Source organism: Protobothrops mucrosquamatus, unplaced genomic scaffold (genome assembly GCF_001527695.2).
Source record: "Protobothrops mucrosquamatus isolate PMUCROS unplaced genomic scaffold, P.Mucros_1.0 scaffold431, whole genome shotgun sequence".
Classification (NCBI taxonomy): domain Eukaryota; kingdom Metazoa; phylum Chordata; class Lepidosauria; order Squamata; family Viperidae; genus Protobothrops; species Protobothrops mucrosquamatus.
The window spans coordinates 192,118-209,835 of record NW_015386756.1 but is presented as its reverse complement, the minus strand read 5'-3'; the positions used below and the strand labels follow the sequence as shown (position 1 = coordinate 209,835).

General features: G+C 36.4%; 1 protein-coding gene across 1 annotated transcript in view; it reads right to left on the bottom strand.

Moving 5' to 3' along the window:
- Positions 1-2,442: 2,442 nt before the first annotated feature.
- Positions 2,443-17,718, bottom strand: part of PKP1 (plakophilin 1) — a 46,217-nt gene continuing 30,941 nt past the window's right edge. Inside the window, exons 5-14 of the mRNA XM_015816341.1 lie at positions 17,454-17,661; positions 16,758-16,938; positions 13,998-14,112; positions 11,768-11,920; positions 10,910-11,086; positions 8,770-8,923; positions 6,648-6,834; positions 5,643-5,727; positions 4,837-4,933; positions 2,443-2,588 (exon numbers count right to left, since the gene is read on the bottom strand). Coding sequence (XP_015671827.1) covers positions 4,862-4,933; positions 5,643-5,727; positions 6,648-6,834; positions 8,770-8,923; positions 10,910-11,086; positions 11,768-11,920; positions 13,998-14,112; positions 16,758-16,938; positions 17,454-17,661 — 1,332 coding nt within the window. The 3' untranslated portion in view covers positions 2,443-2,588; positions 4,837-4,861. The remainder of the gene's footprint in view (positions 2,589-4,836; positions 4,934-5,642; positions 5,728-6,647; positions 6,835-8,769; positions 8,924-10,909; positions 11,087-11,767; positions 11,921-13,997; positions 14,113-16,757; positions 16,939-17,453; positions 17,662-17,718) is intronic.

Genomic DNA, 17,718 nt, shown 5'->3' with positions numbered 1-17,718 from the left:
GTTGTAATCATATTCACTCCATGACCTCTAAGGAACAATTTTATCCTGGGTCTCTAAATTTGGTACTGGTTGTTTGTATTGATGTAACTAATTACTGTTGATTGATCTCATTAAAACTGAATACAGTCAACACAGATATCTGCTATCAAAAGATTTAATTGGTTATTTCAAACTGATATGTAAATTTTCCTATCCTTCATGTTTGCAGTTCCAAGGCACCATTATTTCTCCATTTTTATACCTATCTCAGTCTCCTTCCTCTCAACGTAGCAGCCTTCTTCTCACCTGATCTTTCTTTCTCAAACTTCATCGCTGTGTGCTTTCTCCAATCCCTGATTCCATGCTTGCTCTAGCTTCTCTATTCAGAACACATTTCTTTACATTATTTAAATTTAGACAATGTTCACTTTTCTAATAACTCCTCTGTTCCATCCTGTATTGTTCAGGAGAACTCCCTTTTCCTCCAAAGAGGCTTTTCTAGAAGTAACAGCAGAAGATGCTCTGAATATATTCAACTTATTCTCCTGAGTTCAAGTTTACTGAATTCCAATATCTTTTCCAATTTTTTTAAGCTGCTTTGATAAGGAAAATTATTTTATGCTGAATTGTGGAAAAGCCCAAGTAATAAAAGGAAGCAACATACAGAATCAGTTATCTTAAGACTGTTATTTATGACTGTGAATTCAATACTTTTGTAAAGAAATTAAATCAGTTCATGGATATAACATACTGTATAAAACACTACGAACAACAGCTAGTCATAAAGGTTATGTGTTATTTTAAGTATCACAGTACTTTTATATACTAACTGCTGAAGAACATTTATGAAATAGCAATCTTGGGTTCGTGTCCCGATTGTGGGGGTCCTATCAATATCTGATAAGCCAGTGCAAAAATAGCAAACTAAGCTAGGCAACGTTCTGACATTCATTTCTGAATAAAGATTTTCAACAACAAGGCAAAGGACAATAACATCGTATCACTGGATTATGCATTATCTGTTTATCTCTTATGGAATGTCTTCATGAGGACAAAAGACTGAAATATTATTTGGAAAACAAAGGACATTCCTAATGGTTGGATTATTAAAAAATAAAAAAATGCTACCATTTTCCTTCCATGTCCATGTCTATTAGTCAAGATGAACTAACGGAAACATTGCAATGTAATAAAATCCTGTCTATTTATTTAATAGCTTGTTAATAACATAATTTCATTAGGCTTCCATTTAAGACACTGAAAAGATAAAATTACCTCTCTTATTTTCTTTCTGACTTTATAATCTTGGCAGGCACATTCAGCTGATAAGTTTATTTTTTAAAAAACAAAGATACATTTTTGTGAGACATACTATCTGAGAGTCATACAGAAGTCTGTAGTTATGGATAAATTTAGTAAGGTATTATCTTGAGAGTTCCAGGTTTTTTTCCCCAAAATCTATAGGAAGGAACTCTGTTCATATATAGCAGAAAAACAAAGATTAAGAACCTCTTCAGGAGAAACCTCTCTTATGTGAATTTGCTTCTTGACATCTAAATGATCCATAGAGAAAAAAGTCTAGCAATAATCAGAAATATGAAAGCAAAGCAGAGAAACGAATGAATGCAGAAGGGAACCCATGAAAACAAAATTTGGGCAGGCTCCCTCTATTTGGTATTATCAGAATTCTGGGGGTTGCAATGACAATACTAGTGGAGGGTTCCCTTACTGAGGCATTGAGGGAATGGAAATTCATCAATAAAAAGGAATAACGTGTCACCAAATATATATATAATGGCTACTGAAAATGAAATAAACATGTTAGAGGTTACTAATTTTACAGAAATTAATTGATATGGGCATGAATAAAAATGATATCTGCTATTCACCAGTAAGGCCTATGGCTGTAGAAAAATGGCCTTAGGGTGCCATTCTGTAGGCATTTCTATTGCAGTAAACCCCACTGAACTCTATGCAAAATATTCCCAAATAGCATATTTTGGAAAGAGGAAGGGGGGAGGGAGGGGAGGGAAGGAGAGGGAGAGAACATGAATGTTTTATTTGACAATAATCAGAACTATGTTTTTTCTTTGCCAATTTTTTCCCCAAGGGCCCCCCATCATTCAAAGCATCTTTATTGATTTTGGATGATGAGAATGGTTATCCAACAATATCTAGAGATCCAAAATTAGGAGTAGCCTGTCTACCAAAATGATAGCTAAAAATGTACACACATAGAAAAAAATCATGCTTTTTTAACGAATTAAGCTGCAGTTAGGCATTATTTCCTTAGCATTTCCTAATATATTGACTTAATATTGGTTAGGGAAGTAGATGCCTAAGTTGTTATGTATGTCATTCAAAACTATAAATCCCATTTTTGGTAAGTTGGCTTTTACATAACATTAACAACCAGCCTCCCAGTTTAACAAAAGAGAAAAATATATTTAAAATATTCATTAAAACATTTTAAGATACTTATATCAGACAATACAATTTTCATCCCTAATTTTACAACTTATTTGAACTTTCAAAATACTGTAAGTCTTTTAACATCCTAACTAATTCCTTGAAGACTGAAGACTCCAGACAGGAACCAGTCACATGCTCTGAAAAAAAAGAAGGAAAATCTTTTCAAATGTAATCATTTCATAGCTCCTCCCACTTCTACACTGATTGGTTGAGATCTATTATCTCCTACCTTTTAATGCATCCTAGAACACCTGGGGGTGAACAACAGGAACAATTTCCATTCTATCCTTTAGCTCTTATCTTAGACATTGGGGCTGTAAATAAACACTGCTTATCTTTTCCAACTAAGAATGCTATTTTTCTCATTCTTTTGCCCATCATGGGCTATAGTGGGCAATAGATGACAGGTTGATTGGGTCGGATTTTGGCTATTTTTTCCTTCTTTTGATGTTGGGGTGGATGGGAAATTATTTAAGCATTTTAATAGAGAGGATGATTACTAAAGGCTTAAATCACATATTCTGCTTCATTTTCCAATGCAGGAAATTTCATTCTGTATAATTTTGGGGGTACTACTGGCTAAAACGGGGACTGGAATTTATCCAGTTGGGGGCCTTATCTGGCAGCTACCACCCTTGCACTAGAACCAAGCTGCTCATTAATTACTGTATTCTGGCTACTGCTCAGAATATTTGCCAAATTATCTACAGCCAATTATCTAATTATTCTCCTCCTTTCACGCTTCCAATCAGCTTCTCACCACTACTTCCATCCCACCAAGAATAAGTTTGTATTCAATACCGATTTTCTATATAATCAATTCATTTATGTTTTCTGTGCAGATAAAACCTACTACTAGGTTGTGCTACTAACAATTTTCTTCAATATTCCATGTAGGAACTGCTGCACAGATTTTTTTCTTTCTTTAATACAATATACTGATAATGGCATTTTGTTATGTCCTGTTAACTCAAACATCTCCTGTTTGAAACTGAGTTTTGTATAGAGCTGCTTTTTGTGATATGTTTTATATTTAGATGTTGGCAGTTATGAAAACCCTGCCAATAGAAACTGGGGTAGTTTTTGTCTGCTAACAAGGCTCAATCCATTTCTGATTGTTCCTTATAGTCTGAAAAAATCTGAAGTCATGCATTTATGCACCTTTTGCATCTCTTGTACATTTTGTACAAGATCCGTGGTGGTGCAGTGGTTAGAATGCAGTACTGCGGGCTAATTCTGCTGACTGCCAACTGTCAGCAGTTTGGCAGTTCGATTCCCACTGACTCAAGGTTGATTCAGCCCTCCATCCTTCCGAAGTTGGTAAAATAAGGACCTAGATTGTAGGGGGCAAATATGCTGACTCTTTAAACTGCTTAGAGAGGGCTGAAAAGCACTGTGAAGTGGTATATAAGTCTAAGTGCTATTGCTATATGCAGTATCTAGGTATTGTGCTTATATATTAGGCTTTAAATTGAAAATGTATGTAAATGACACAATTTTTCTGAAAGATGCTATATCAGTATTAATAAACAATAATGCAATATTATAGCCTATGTCTTATTAAAAGGTTTGAGAAAGAAGTAATGTGTAAATGAATCAAACAAGAGAAAAAAATGTCCTTTGGAGGCTTCAGAAAGAAAGTGCCACTCTCCTACCCATTCTTAAGAGACCCATCCCTACCCATTCTTAAGACCTGAATACCAAGAAAATTGCCTAGAAAAGCAGTAACAGAGATAGGAGTGTGTTGGATCAGATAGCCATTAAATTACTCCAGAAGAAAATCATTTAGGGGTTTACGGGAAAATATGTTAATTAGATTTGGAAGTTGTCAGGGAAGATTTGGGGAAGCAATTTCAGAATTTTTTAGGGATTATATGGGTGCCTTAAGCAATTGGAAGGCTTAAAGTATTTACTTTGCCCTTTAAATCTCTCCCAGTTTGGGCCTACTCACTATAAGAACTCTGGGAGTTATAAAAGAATGCTGTTAATTACAGGTAGTTCTCGAGTTATGGCCATAATAGAGCTTTCCCATCATGGCTGTAACTTGTGACCATTGTACATCAAGTCATAGACAAGATTGACCTGGTTTTATTCCTTTTTTGTGACAGTCATAAAGCGACCTTGGTGTTGTTAAGTGAACACCATAGTTGTTAAGCAAACCGATGGTTTGTTAAGAGTGTGGTTTCCACAACTCTGGTGTACATAGTCCATGCCCTCTGCACCAGTATTGTAGTGACCAAATTTAAAATCAGCTCCTTTTCAAAGAAAGTGCAGCCCCACATTCAGCGCTTGAAATTGTTCTTTTATAGCTCTAATTATGGTTTGAACTGTAGAAAATGTGACTTTTTCCCTAACTTTGAAAAAAAAGCAGATACAATCATTTACCTGCAATCCAAACAGGCAAAGTCTCCTAGAATCTGGAAGACAGAGTCCTTAAAGTGCTTCCTGTTAAGGATCCCATCATGTTCTTGTCATATCCTTGCTGCAGAATGAGCCATGGAAGAAAGGCAAAGAACAGAGAAGATCAAGAGAAGAAGAATTTTTTTCTTTAACATAATTTAAATAAGTTAAATACTTTTTCAAGTCATTTGTGCCATTCAAAGAAAACATAAGATTGAACCAAAAACTTTACAGTCAGTATATTTTACCGATCATATATAAATATTCAAGCAGTTTGTGAAATTTCAAAATACACCAAATAACTGTACTTCTGCAATTATTTCCTTTAATTTACTCTATTATACTTTTGTAACTGTAATTTTTTTTTTAATTTGCTTATTTTATCTTTTCCCATGAAAAAAAGGCTACATGTGTTTCAGACACAGTTGTTTATTTATGGAACTGTACATGAAACCTATTACATACTTACCTTTCTTTCTCTGCTCCCTCCCTCCCATTACATCTCCAGACAAAACTCTGAGCTCTCTAGAAAATATGTTGCATTTACTACCATCCAACATATTGTACATATAAATGGCAAATTTTGAAGCTACATTAAATCTTGATATCTTAAATGAAAAATCATAATTCTGAACTTTAAACATCCCAGTTCCCCTGCTTTCAAAAAGTCTTAGAATTTATCTTTTGCTATTTTGCACAGTGCGCACTATATGGTAATCTCACATTGAAGTGTGTGATATGCTGGATTGTTTTATAAGAAGTGGAAAAAGATGCCACCCTTGATATTTTACCTGTTTTAGTACAGATTGGAGTTCCCTATTTGACCAAATATCAGATAGCAGCATTCGAGCTGCTTCAGCTGCTTTGGGATAAGATCTGTAATAAAAAAAAAAAGCAGAGCTATAATACACACCCACAAACACCTCCATCTCTCTCTCTCTCTCTCTCTCTCTCTCTCTCTCTCTCTCAAAAGATATGATGCATTTTAAGGATTTAATGTTTTCAAGAGCATTGAGGTGTGTGTAATTAGCTGGCAGATATGAATGCCCCTGCACAAAGACCTGAATGGAGTAGGTATGAGAAGGGGATATTTCTACAATGTTGGTAGATTCGTCTTCTGTCAATGAAGCTTGGATTATGGGAGGCAAGTGCTTCATTTCATGCAGTTTTTGAGAATATCAACTCTCTTGATCATACAGGTAGTCCTCCACTTACAACCATTCATTTAACAACTGTTTGAAATTACAATGGCATTGCAAAAAGTGATTTTTGACCAGATCTCAAACTTATGACCAGTGCAGTGTCCTTGCTGTCATGTAATTGTGATTCAGGTGCTTGGCAACTCTCATTCATTTGCAACTGTTGCAGCATCCCGGAGTTGCATGATGGCCATTTGCAACCTTCCCACCTAGCTTCTGACAAGCAAAGTCAAAGGAAAGCTGGCAGGGAAGATTGTAAAATTTTGTTATTTCATTTAATAATCCTGATGATTTACTGTGACAACCACAGCAAAATAGTTCATGGGTTCAGTTATGTGATGCCTCACTTAACCAATTCACCATTGATAAATTTTCTGGTCCATATTGTGGTTGTAAGTTGAGGACTAGCTATAGTCAACCTCATTCAAGCAGTCATGTAGTATGTAGAATATCCAGTATTTATTGATATGGTATGGCCTTAAAATGGATATGTTATGTAGAAAACAAATCATACAATAAGTGTAAAATACCTCTAAGTACATGTCAACATTGCATAGGATCACTGTCATATGCCCCCAGTTGCATATTATTACTCACCCATTTCGGCACAGGCCTACTACATTATTTATCAAACTGCCAGTCAAGTAGGGCTTGGCCATCTGTGGGTTGTACATGATTAAGTTCCTCAGGGCATAGCAAGCTGATGTCATGATGTCTCCATAGTTGCTAGATCCTGGAGCCTGGAGGGCTAGAAGGCGAGTCACATCTGGAAGCACCTGGTGAGCTAAAGAGGCAGAAAGAGACCACCTTTAAATAAAGAATGGAATAAAACTCTCTCAAAAGAGCTACTCAGGCTAAGATTAGGAGAAATATAAACTACTCTCAGATATTTTTTGACCAGGTGACAAAATTAGTGGACCAGAGGAATGCTGTGGATATAATTTACTTGGACTTCAGTAAGGCATTTGATAAAGTAGACCACAACCTACTACTTAATAAGATAGAAAAATGTGGGTTAGACAGCGTCACCACCAGATGGATTCGTAGCTGGCTGACCGCCATACTCAGCATGTGGTCCTCAATGGAACTGCATCTACATGGAGGGAAGTGTGTAGTGGGGTGCCCCAGGGCTCTGTTCTGGGCCCAGTGCTCTTCAACATCTTCATCAATTATTTGGATGAGGGGATAAATGGGGAACTCATCAAATTTGCAGACGACACCAAGCTGGCAGGAATAGCCAACACTCCAGAAGATAGGCTTAAGATACAGGAGGATCTTGACAGACTTGAACATTGGGCGCTATCTAACAAAATGAAATTCAATGGTGAAAAAAGTAAGGTTCTACATTTAGGCAAGAAAAAAAATTCACAGGTATAGTATAAGGGGTACCTTGTTCAATAGTAGCAACTGTGAGAGGGATCTCGGAGTCCTAGTGGACAATCACTTAAATATGACCCAGCAGTGTACCGCAGTTGCCAAAAAAGCCAACACAGTGCTAAGCTGCTTTAACAGAGGGATAGAATCAAGATCACGTGAAGTGTTAATACCACTTTACAATGCCTTGGTAAGGCCACACTTGGAATACTGCATCCAGTTTTGGTCACCACGATGTAAAAAAGATGTTGAGACTCTAGAAAGAGTACAGAGAAGAGCAACGTACATGATTAGGGGACTAGAGGCTAAAACATATAAGGAACGGTTGCTGGAAATGGGTATGTCTAGTTTAATGAAGAGAAGGACAAGAGGTGACATATAGCAGTGTTCCAATATCTCAGGGATTGCCACAAAGAAGAGGGAGTCAAGCTATTCTCCAAAGCACCTGAAGGCAGGACAAGAAGCAACGGATGGAAACTAACCAAAGAGAAAAGCAACCTAGAACTAAGGAGAAATTTCCTGACAGTTAGAACAATTAACCAGTGGAAGAACCTGCCTCCAGAAGCGGTGAATGCTCCAACACTGGAAGTTTTTAAGAAGAGACTGGACAGCCATTTGTCTAAAATGGTATAGGGTTTCCTGCCTGAGCAGGGGGTTGGACTAGATTATCTCCTAGGTCCCTTCCAACTTTATTGTTGTTGTTATTATTATTGTTGTTGTTGTTATCTCGTTTTTCTGAATGTAAAGTTATAATGTAAAAAGGACTGAAACAGATCCTCATGAGATGGTGATGAAGGTTGTGTAGACTTCCTGATAAAATATATTTGGCACATAAAAATGAACATCACTTCATGTGAAAAGTAGCACAGCCCAGAAGTACCACTCTTCGTGTTTTCGTTTCACAACTCATTTAATCTTGAATCCCATAATACTAATGAATGTATGATAGAGCAACTGAGTGCTGCTAATATGGACAACTAGGAAAGCTATAGAAAAGTCTGTCCTTTCATGTTGTGTCAAAGTTGCAGCATCCAAAATTCCTAGCCAGTGTGCTTGAGGCAATCCGGGGGTTGTAGCCCAAGAACAGGACTACAGATTGAGGAAAGTTATCAGGTTGAGGAAAATTTCAACTATTAAAGCATTATTATAAAACAGGAAATGTGATACCAATTTAATTAGAGTTGACGATTTTTAAAATAAAAGGCTCCACAAAAAGATATATTTATAAAATTTCAATGTCTTAATTACCTGTGACATCAGGATTTTTGCATTTTGCATTGTGGAAAAGAAGAGATGGTGGGAATGATATATCAGAGAGCCCCATGGAGTAAAAAATAACACCTACCCATGGTTTTGTGGAGAATAGAATGTCGGGACATGTTGCTCAGTAAAGATGTTCCAGATCGGACAACTTCAGCATTACTGGATTGCAGGAGCCGTGCTATGCGGGGCAGCCCTTTCTCCTTTAAGGCGATTAGTTGGCTCATTGCATTTGACATCTAGAGGACAAAACAAAATTACATCTGAAACAATTTCTGAACTGCCAAATTAGAACAAAAACAATGGAGCATTCAGGATTCTTTATTGCTAGAAGATCCTATTTAAAAAAACAACTCATTCGCCTTTTCATTTTTGCTGTTTCATCATGCTAGCTTTCCAGGAAAAGCAAAGCTGGCCAAGGTCTGTTTCTGCATATCACTCACAACCATGTAAATTTGGGCTTTGCCATTTACAGTTTGTTATCAAAGAACAAACAAAGTTATTCTTTGATAACAAACTGTAAATGGCAAAGCCCAAACCTAGATATGACATAGAAAAGGGAATCCTCCTTAAGAAACAATTAAGACATAAGTCCTTAAGAATTTGGCTTTGCTCAGTCCTGGAGTTCCAAGGGTGAAAGCCTGAAACACACACCCTGGGCACGTCCTCTTTTTTGTGCTGTGGCAAGTGCCCTCAAATAGTTCTCCACAGTTTTCTCTGCAAACAGATCTTACGAGGAATGATTTTTCAGTAAACACATATGAGCCACAAATTCACATATGATGCCACCAAACAGGGAGAATAGAAGAGGCCCACACAGAGAGCATGTGACATCTTTCTCAGTTCCTTCCCTCAACCCGCAGTTGGGTTTAAAGTGGGTAAGACTACAGGTATTGCACAGTTAATGATCACTTGCTCAATGACTTTTAAAGTTATGATGCTTCTCACAAGCAAAGTAAATGGGGAAACTATCAGGGAAAGTCACAAGTTACTCAGGTAAGACTCTCCCCAATCTGCCATCCCCCAGCCCCTCTATACTCAAACTCATCAGCCACTTATGAATGCTCATGCACCTTCCTTCCACAGAGCAACAGCAGCCACCCAAGGTGCTTGCTTAATGACTCAAGATCCTCACTTAACAATGGCACCGAGGATTGTAGAGATTGTCATTGCTAAGCTAAGTTTACAATTGCATTGCTTAGTGACAGAAATTCTGGTCTCAATTGAGAACTACTTGCATGCATATTTTGGTATAGAATTAATTTAAAATTTAAGGATTAGAATTTAGAAATTACTATGTAGCATTAAAGCTTCTAATTTCTATATAGGTCATTATTTCCTTATTTTACTTTCTTGGAATACTTATTCTTTTTAAGTTTTTGCCAATAATGCATCCCATACATTGAAGCAAATAAAAATCCATTAAGTCCAAGTAACGTATTCCAAGTTGGAAGACTATATCACAAAATTAACTGAACTTGAAGAAAAGGCGAAGTTGACCACTTTGGTCTGAAAAAAAAAACTATCAGAAAAAATACAGTCTTTTTTAAAAGACTGGAACCCTTAAATGGAATTTTTGTTGAAGGAAGAAAACACTGACTTTATAATTTTGGGATTTGGGAATTAAAAATAAGATTAAGAAGTTGGGGGGGAAAGTAAGATGATAATTACTCATTTGAAAGAAAATCAGAAGGCATTTGTATTTTTTATTTTCTATCTTTGCTCTTGTTTGTTTGATATATTTATTACATTGAAAATTTTTAAAACAATTATCTTCCTAATTAATATTTTGCTAATACAAAATGTTTTCTCTGATGGATGAAGTTTGATCGTATTAGCAATGTTAATTTTTATCGGCAGATTGACTAAACAGAAAAAAATGGGTATATCCTTCAGATTTCAATGGATTTTGATTATTCTCTAAATGGTTGTATTTTTCAATAGAAGAGGATATTCGTAACTCAGGGTAGAACTAAGAGTCCCTGATGATCTCTTAGGTTGGATGTTTGCTTGCAGATATTTCATTACCTGACTAGGTAACATCATCAGTGCAGGAGCTAATGAATAAAGGGTAACCAAATGTCTGGAAACAAACACCCAAACACAGAGAGCACTAAGGACTCACAATTTCATTTTCCCCACAGTTTTACTTTCTTCACAAGAAGGAAATAGAGTGTTTCCCCTAAAATCCAACCAAACATGTAAGCAAAAAGCATAATAGTTACCATTCCTCTGCTTGCAGTTAGATTTTGGAGAGCTCCAGCACATGCCTCCAGGGTAGCATCTTTTCTGCTTTTTTCCATCAAAGACAGGTAGGTGCGGATGGCATCAGAATGATACAGCCAGCTGGAACCTTTAGGTTTATAGTCCTCTTCAGGAAGTGGCAGATTATATTCATCATACTAAGGATAAATCAGAAGGAAAATCTAAAACATTCCGATTGTGCAAAAGGCCCACATTGTATCACCCTAACTTATCATTTTACCTTGCTAATTAAGTAGGGTACAAAGTGTGTCTCAATATATTTGTGTTCTCATGGCACAAGATTACAAAAGTTTATACAATTGGCACACTTGGATAAAATACTAAAGACATATAGAGATATTGTCTGAGAGATATCTGTTTTTGTAAGATGCATTTATACTCTTTTACAATCATCAGAAATGAATTTGTTCAGGGGTTCAGGTTCAAATTTAAAAATAAACATTCAGTAATTCTGATGATTGCCAAAATTCATGACAATCTTGCCCCAGGAATTGATAGGATTTTGTTGAGATAATCAACATTTCATCAGTTCCAATTACTTGTTTGAGGACATCTGTGGTAAGATTTCACGAAGGAATTCCAAATTTGCATGAAATTTGGGAGCCTCATTAAGCTTCAACAATTTATTTTTTTAAACAATATATTTTGAAGAAAAATAAAGATTTGAGACTTGAATAATTGCTCCGACACCTGCAACTGTAATGAAAGGTAGTTTTCCCATTCTAGAAAAGGGATGTAGGATACCTATCTTTATTTCAAAGGAAGGTGCCTTCATTTGAATGACATCTTCTGCAATTTGTAAATGCCTCACATCTTACCTCTAGCTTTCCTCTGTTGTTGAAGCAGCCTGTCAAGCTTTTGTCCGTGTGAGTGTTTCTGGCCAAGTGGTTAAGATGGGTGTATTTATTCGGCACTTCAGCATCCAGGCGGTAGGACAAATTATGAAGGATACAGATACAGTTCTCCACAGACTACAAGAATCAAAATAATTAATTATTTATTATGCCAATACATTTGCCATTGTTATTTTGGCTATACACAGAGGGGCATATTAATGAGTTATCTTGGTTTAAAGATTGAACTTTTTCCTCAGATTTAAATTTAAATTATCCTTACAACTGATCTCCCAATGAATTGCTTGTCATAAAGATTCCTCTAGAAAGAAGATGAGAAAAATGTTATAGAAACCACGTGGTTCTTGAAATGCTTAAAACAAAAGGAATTTGTAACAGTTGTCTGAATTGTTCATATAATGCACAGGTATAATATAGGTGGTACCTTGCTCAATAGTAGTAACTGTGAGAGGGATCTTGGAATCCTAGTGGACAATCACTTAAATATGAGCCAGCAGTGTGCTGCAGTTGCCAAAAAAGCCAACACAGTGCTAAGCTGCTTTAACAGAGGGATAGAATCAAGATCATGTGAAGTGTTAATACCACTTTACAATGCCTTGGTAAGACCACACTTGGAATATGCATCCAGTTTTGGTCACCAAGATGTAAAAAATATGTTGAGACTCTAGAAAGAGTACAGAGAAGAGCAACAAAGATGATTATGGGACTGGAGGCTAAAACATATAAGGAATGGTTGCTAGAACTGGGTATGTCTAGTTTAATGAAGAGAAGGATGAGGGGGGGACATGATAGCAGTGTTCTAATATCTCAGGGGTTGCCACAAAGAAGAGGGAGTCAGGCTATTCTCCAAAGCGCCTGAAGGCAGGACAAGAAGCAACGGGTGGAAACTAATCAAGGAGAGAAGCAACCTGGAATTAAGGAGAAACTTCCTGACAGTTAGAACAATTAACCAGTGGAAGAACCTGCCTCCAGAAGCGGTGAATCGTCCAACACTGGAAGTTTTTAAGAAGAGACTGGACAGCCATTTGTCTGAAATGGTATAGGGTTTCCTGCCTGAGCAGGGGGTTGGACTAGATTACATCCAAGGTCCCTTCCAACTTTATTATTATTATTATTATTATTATTATTATTATTATTATTATTATTATTATTATTATTATTATTATTATTATTATTATTATTATTATTATTATTATTATAAGGATAGAAATGGGAAGGTAATGAAAGCAAAGTGATTTTAAGATTTTGAAGAAATTAGGTTTGGGAAATAATAAATCAATGAATGAGTAAAAAAAAACAATCGAGCTTAAAAATTGATGAGACTATAGTACTGAATGTGTTTTTAGAGCAAAACCTAATGGTACAGGTAGTCCTTGACTTATGACCATAATTAGGCCTGGCAATTATGGTGGTAAAATGGGTCATCTCGTGACCAACCCAATTTTATAACCTTTTTCCCCCAGTGGTGGTTAAGAGAACACCGTGGTCACAAAGCAAGCACCACAATCATTAAGCAACACTGTGATAATTAAGCCAACCCATTGTTTGCTATGGGCAGTTTTTTCCAGAAACTGGAAGTAAATGCCAATTTCTGGCAAAAACATTGTAAATTGCTATTACATGGCTGCAGAACTCTGCAAATGGTTGCTGAGTACCCAAAATGCAGTCATATGACAATGGGGGCAGCTATCAGAACTATGGAATGGCTCATAAATACCATTTGGGGGATCCATCACAACTTCGAACAGTCAATAAGTGATTAGTCCTAGGTTGAGAACAGCTTGTATTCTAAATGTACATTATATAAAATTTGGAATTTGCTAATAATGAACATTTCTTTCTTCCTACCTACATTGTCATATAACATGATTTTATCCTTTCAAGGATGCAGCTACCATCTTACAAGAAATTTGGAAATAAATGGCATTTGAAATTGAGCAAGGATCTTGCTAGAGCTGCAAGACATCTTGACTAGATTCAAAGTAATTTTCCCTTTACACTGTGATCATGAGCATTATAGCTCACAATATTGTCATGTAGTTTTTACAGGAAAAGGCACTAAAAGATATGGTGAGGAAGTGTGAAAAAAAAGCTAGTCCATATTTATATATTCATTGGGATTCAGTCCAAGGCTAATTTTTCATGGAACCAAGAGTTGTATCAATTCATAAAGTATACAAAAAGATCTTTTTGCCTTATCATCTGGCTGGTTAGCTGCCACACAATTCTGGGTATAAGTCATCACAGAGTCAATCAATCCTGGATAGTTTCTCATGGTTTGACGTCCAGCATCTGCAGAACTCAAGTTCCTACAAGGTTCATTTTATAAAGAAAAAGAAAGAAACATTTGTTCAGTTAAGTTTATATACAGCATAGAGAAAACCATTAAACATCTTAGTAAATCCTTCCTTAAGAGGAAGAAGATTTAGATAGTGAATTTTAGAGGTACTTTGAGAATGTAAGCTGATTAAAAGTCAATTGTATTCTACAGATTCACAGAGAATACCGTAATCTCAAAACAATGCCATCTCATATCAGCTAGCCTCTGAGAACACGGGCAGTTAGCCTGAAAAGCAGTCCAGCATTGCCTGAAGATGTCTCCCATAGAACCACCATAAAAATTGAGTTTCCTGTTTGTGTGGGTCTTTTTTCTCATTCTAGATGCACTTTGAATAGGTAAGCTTCATTTCATTCTTGCAGTTTTAATGATTCCTAATATTTTATGCGTAAGCAGTAAATACCAGATCAAAAGGGCTTCATCTGAGCTTGTGGATATGAACTTTGTATTATAATCTGATTGATTAGCAGTTTGACCTGAAACATTCATACTAATTTGCAAAGCCAGTGTAGTAAAGAAGAGAGAAGGGCCATAGATCACTCACCTAGGACATGACTTTATGTGCAAAGGGCTGTTGTGAGTAGAGCTAGGAAAATCTCTACTAAAAAGTACCAAAGAGCTGTTTCTTTTCCATATACTAACCTTCCCTGACCTGTACCTTTCCAGGTGTGTTGCACTACAGTCCCTATTATACTCAGCCAGCATCAAAAGCTTGTATGAAATCATGGAAACAGAAATCCAACACATCTGGGAAGTATCAGATGGTATAGATCATAAGTGAGCAAGTTTATCATGGCCAGGGAAGGAACAACTAGAATTCATGGAGGAATTATGAAAAACGGTTTATACTTCATCAGACAAGTCGGCAGGAGTAGGTTTCACTAAGATTTTCTCCCCAGGATTTCTGTAGTTCCAGACTGAAGGTTTGCATTTTGTTTTAAATGGAGTTAAGCAAGTTTATATTTTTCTGTTTTCCAATCCATGATAGCTGGAAACCACACCTCCAGTATTGGGCAATTGCGGGCACAGAACAAACACTCAAATTCATCCCCTTCTATTCAGCGACTTTACAGTTAAGTCTATGTTTCATAATAGAATAAATAACCTCAATGAAAATCTCTGTGGGCAAATGGTAATAAATTATTTGATTAGACATTTGGATAAAATAGACAACTGTTTAGACAGAATTACGGTACATCTTAATAAATATGCTGATGGTTGAGTTTTAGAAAGAGTAGCAGCAGCATGCAGGTGCAGAAATCAGCTGCACATCTGGTCCTAACTATTATAGAGGGAATGTGCCAGGGAGGAGCAAAAAAGAAGATACAATAAAATAACTGAAGACAGAGTATGTCCCACCGTATCTTCAATGGATATGGATGTGATATGTTGGAGTTCTTTATAATAAATTACTTGATATGAACAAATTGTATGAATGTTACATTGAAACCAAACCACAAAATATGTAAGAAAGCTGACTTTTGTAAGAGCCCTGGTTTTCCCCAAACATTGTTTTTCAGCAGTTTATTTTAAGGAGGAAAGATATTCAATACTTGCTATTGTTATTCAATTAAGAGTCAAACATCCTTCTTAATCTTTTGCAGATCACCCAAAATTGTACCAGTAGCTTCTGATCTATCTACTGCCTATCCCTGTCCTAAGGCAGTGCTTCAGTTGATTAAATTTTCTAATTGCAAATATGTTTCATCTGCCCATCCAATAGTTCCTAGTTGCTGGCAGCTAGGAGACTGGTAGTGAAAGCTACAAGTCAGAACTAACATCTACATGCCAAGGTCTGTTTGATTTTCGCAAGTATGGACTTGTGAAATTTGTGGACTTCCCTGCCCACAAATTGCTTTGCATAATGTAAATTGGAGTGACTGCCAGGGTTTAAGGTATTTCAGATAGGAAAGTCAATACAAAAGGACTTTTTATGAAAATTCATTAGCCAGTGGCTATTGTTTAAATTATCAGAAAAATAAGCAGGAAGGACAATAAAGTTGGACATTTGTCTGTGACACAACATAGATCTGGCACCTGCTTGTCATTTAATTAACAACAGCAACATCCCAATATATGCATTTACATGGATGATTGCATTATCTAATTCAGAAGCTTTGACCACAGCAATTGAAGAGTTTAGATTGGCATTCTTTCCTTGACCAGTTTTTTTTAAAAAGCTTATTGACTATTTCCTTTCAAGCCATTTCAAGGTACTGCTGCTTTTCTTCAAAGACCTAAATGGCTTGGAAACCCACACTGAAAGAAATGCCTCCTTCATACCAGTCTGCTAGCATACAAGATCCAATTCTGTAAAGTCCCAGAAACCATTCTTCATATCACCAACTCCACTGAAGGTAAGGCTTGAACAGCAAGGACCTTTTTAAACAACAGAGTCCCAGCTTTATACAAAAGAATGCAGAGTTCTTCCATCTTTTTTAAGCTTGATTATTTACTTTTATATTATTGATATCACTGTCTTTGTAAATATTTGAAAAAAACAAAACAAAACAACATATAGCTCTTTTGGAGGATAATTCCAGGATAACTTTAAAATCATTCTCAGTGATTTTTAATGATATGATTAAAATATTAATATTATGTCCAATGATGTACCTTAAACAGCCAGTGGCATTGAAGAAAACTTCTGGGTCAACAATTTCTTTTGATCTACTATTGCTAATACCATCACACCACCCAGAAAAAGGTACAATAACACAATCAGTCAGAACTGGAAGAGCATCGTGTATCAAATCTTCTTTCAGTTCATCAGTGGAGGACAGGTTCCAGAGCAATCCTGGAAATTAAGTGAAAGAGGTTTGTTGCTGGAATTTGCAGTGTGACTTATTTCCATATAGACAGGCAAGACAGAGTGATATGAAAGTCTATCTCTAAATATTCACTAAAGGCAAGCAGGTCTTCCAATTAAATCATCACAGAAGGATAATAACAGAAGCCTATTTCCTGATCACATTTGGACTTATCTTAATGCAGGAATGTTATTGAAATATGGAACAAATTCTTTTCCTATTAAGAGGTAAGATTGATTTGCAAAATTCCCCAATTCGTGGGGAAAAAAGGCCATGTTAAATTTTTCTAATATAAATTAATGGAAGCACAGTGAATTCCTTGACTGAATTAAAGGGCATTTCCAAATCAGGCATTTCCAAATCACTTAATCTGTCAACCATCCTAATCACTAGCTTCCATTTCTTGAAGAGGCACATCTTTAGGTGTCCAAAGTATCTTTTTAGTTGCATAGTGTGACTCATTGCCATTGTTGTTTCACATTGCTGTAAAACAAAAGAGTACCTGTCAACTGCTTCTGTATTTCGGTGTTCCCAGTCCTCCTCAGGAGATTCACACACTCTCGAATTCCATTCTGCCTGCGGGTTTCTAATTTGTTAGCTGGATTTCTGAAGACTAAGTTTCGAAGGGCCCCAGCTGAAGCCTGCTGCACGTTCTCATCTGAACTGCGCAGAAGTTCAATCAACTTGGCAACGCCTCCAAGTCGGTAAACCTAAAAAAGGAGTAATTGAAATGCACATGGGTCAAAACTGTGCATAAAGCTCTGCTG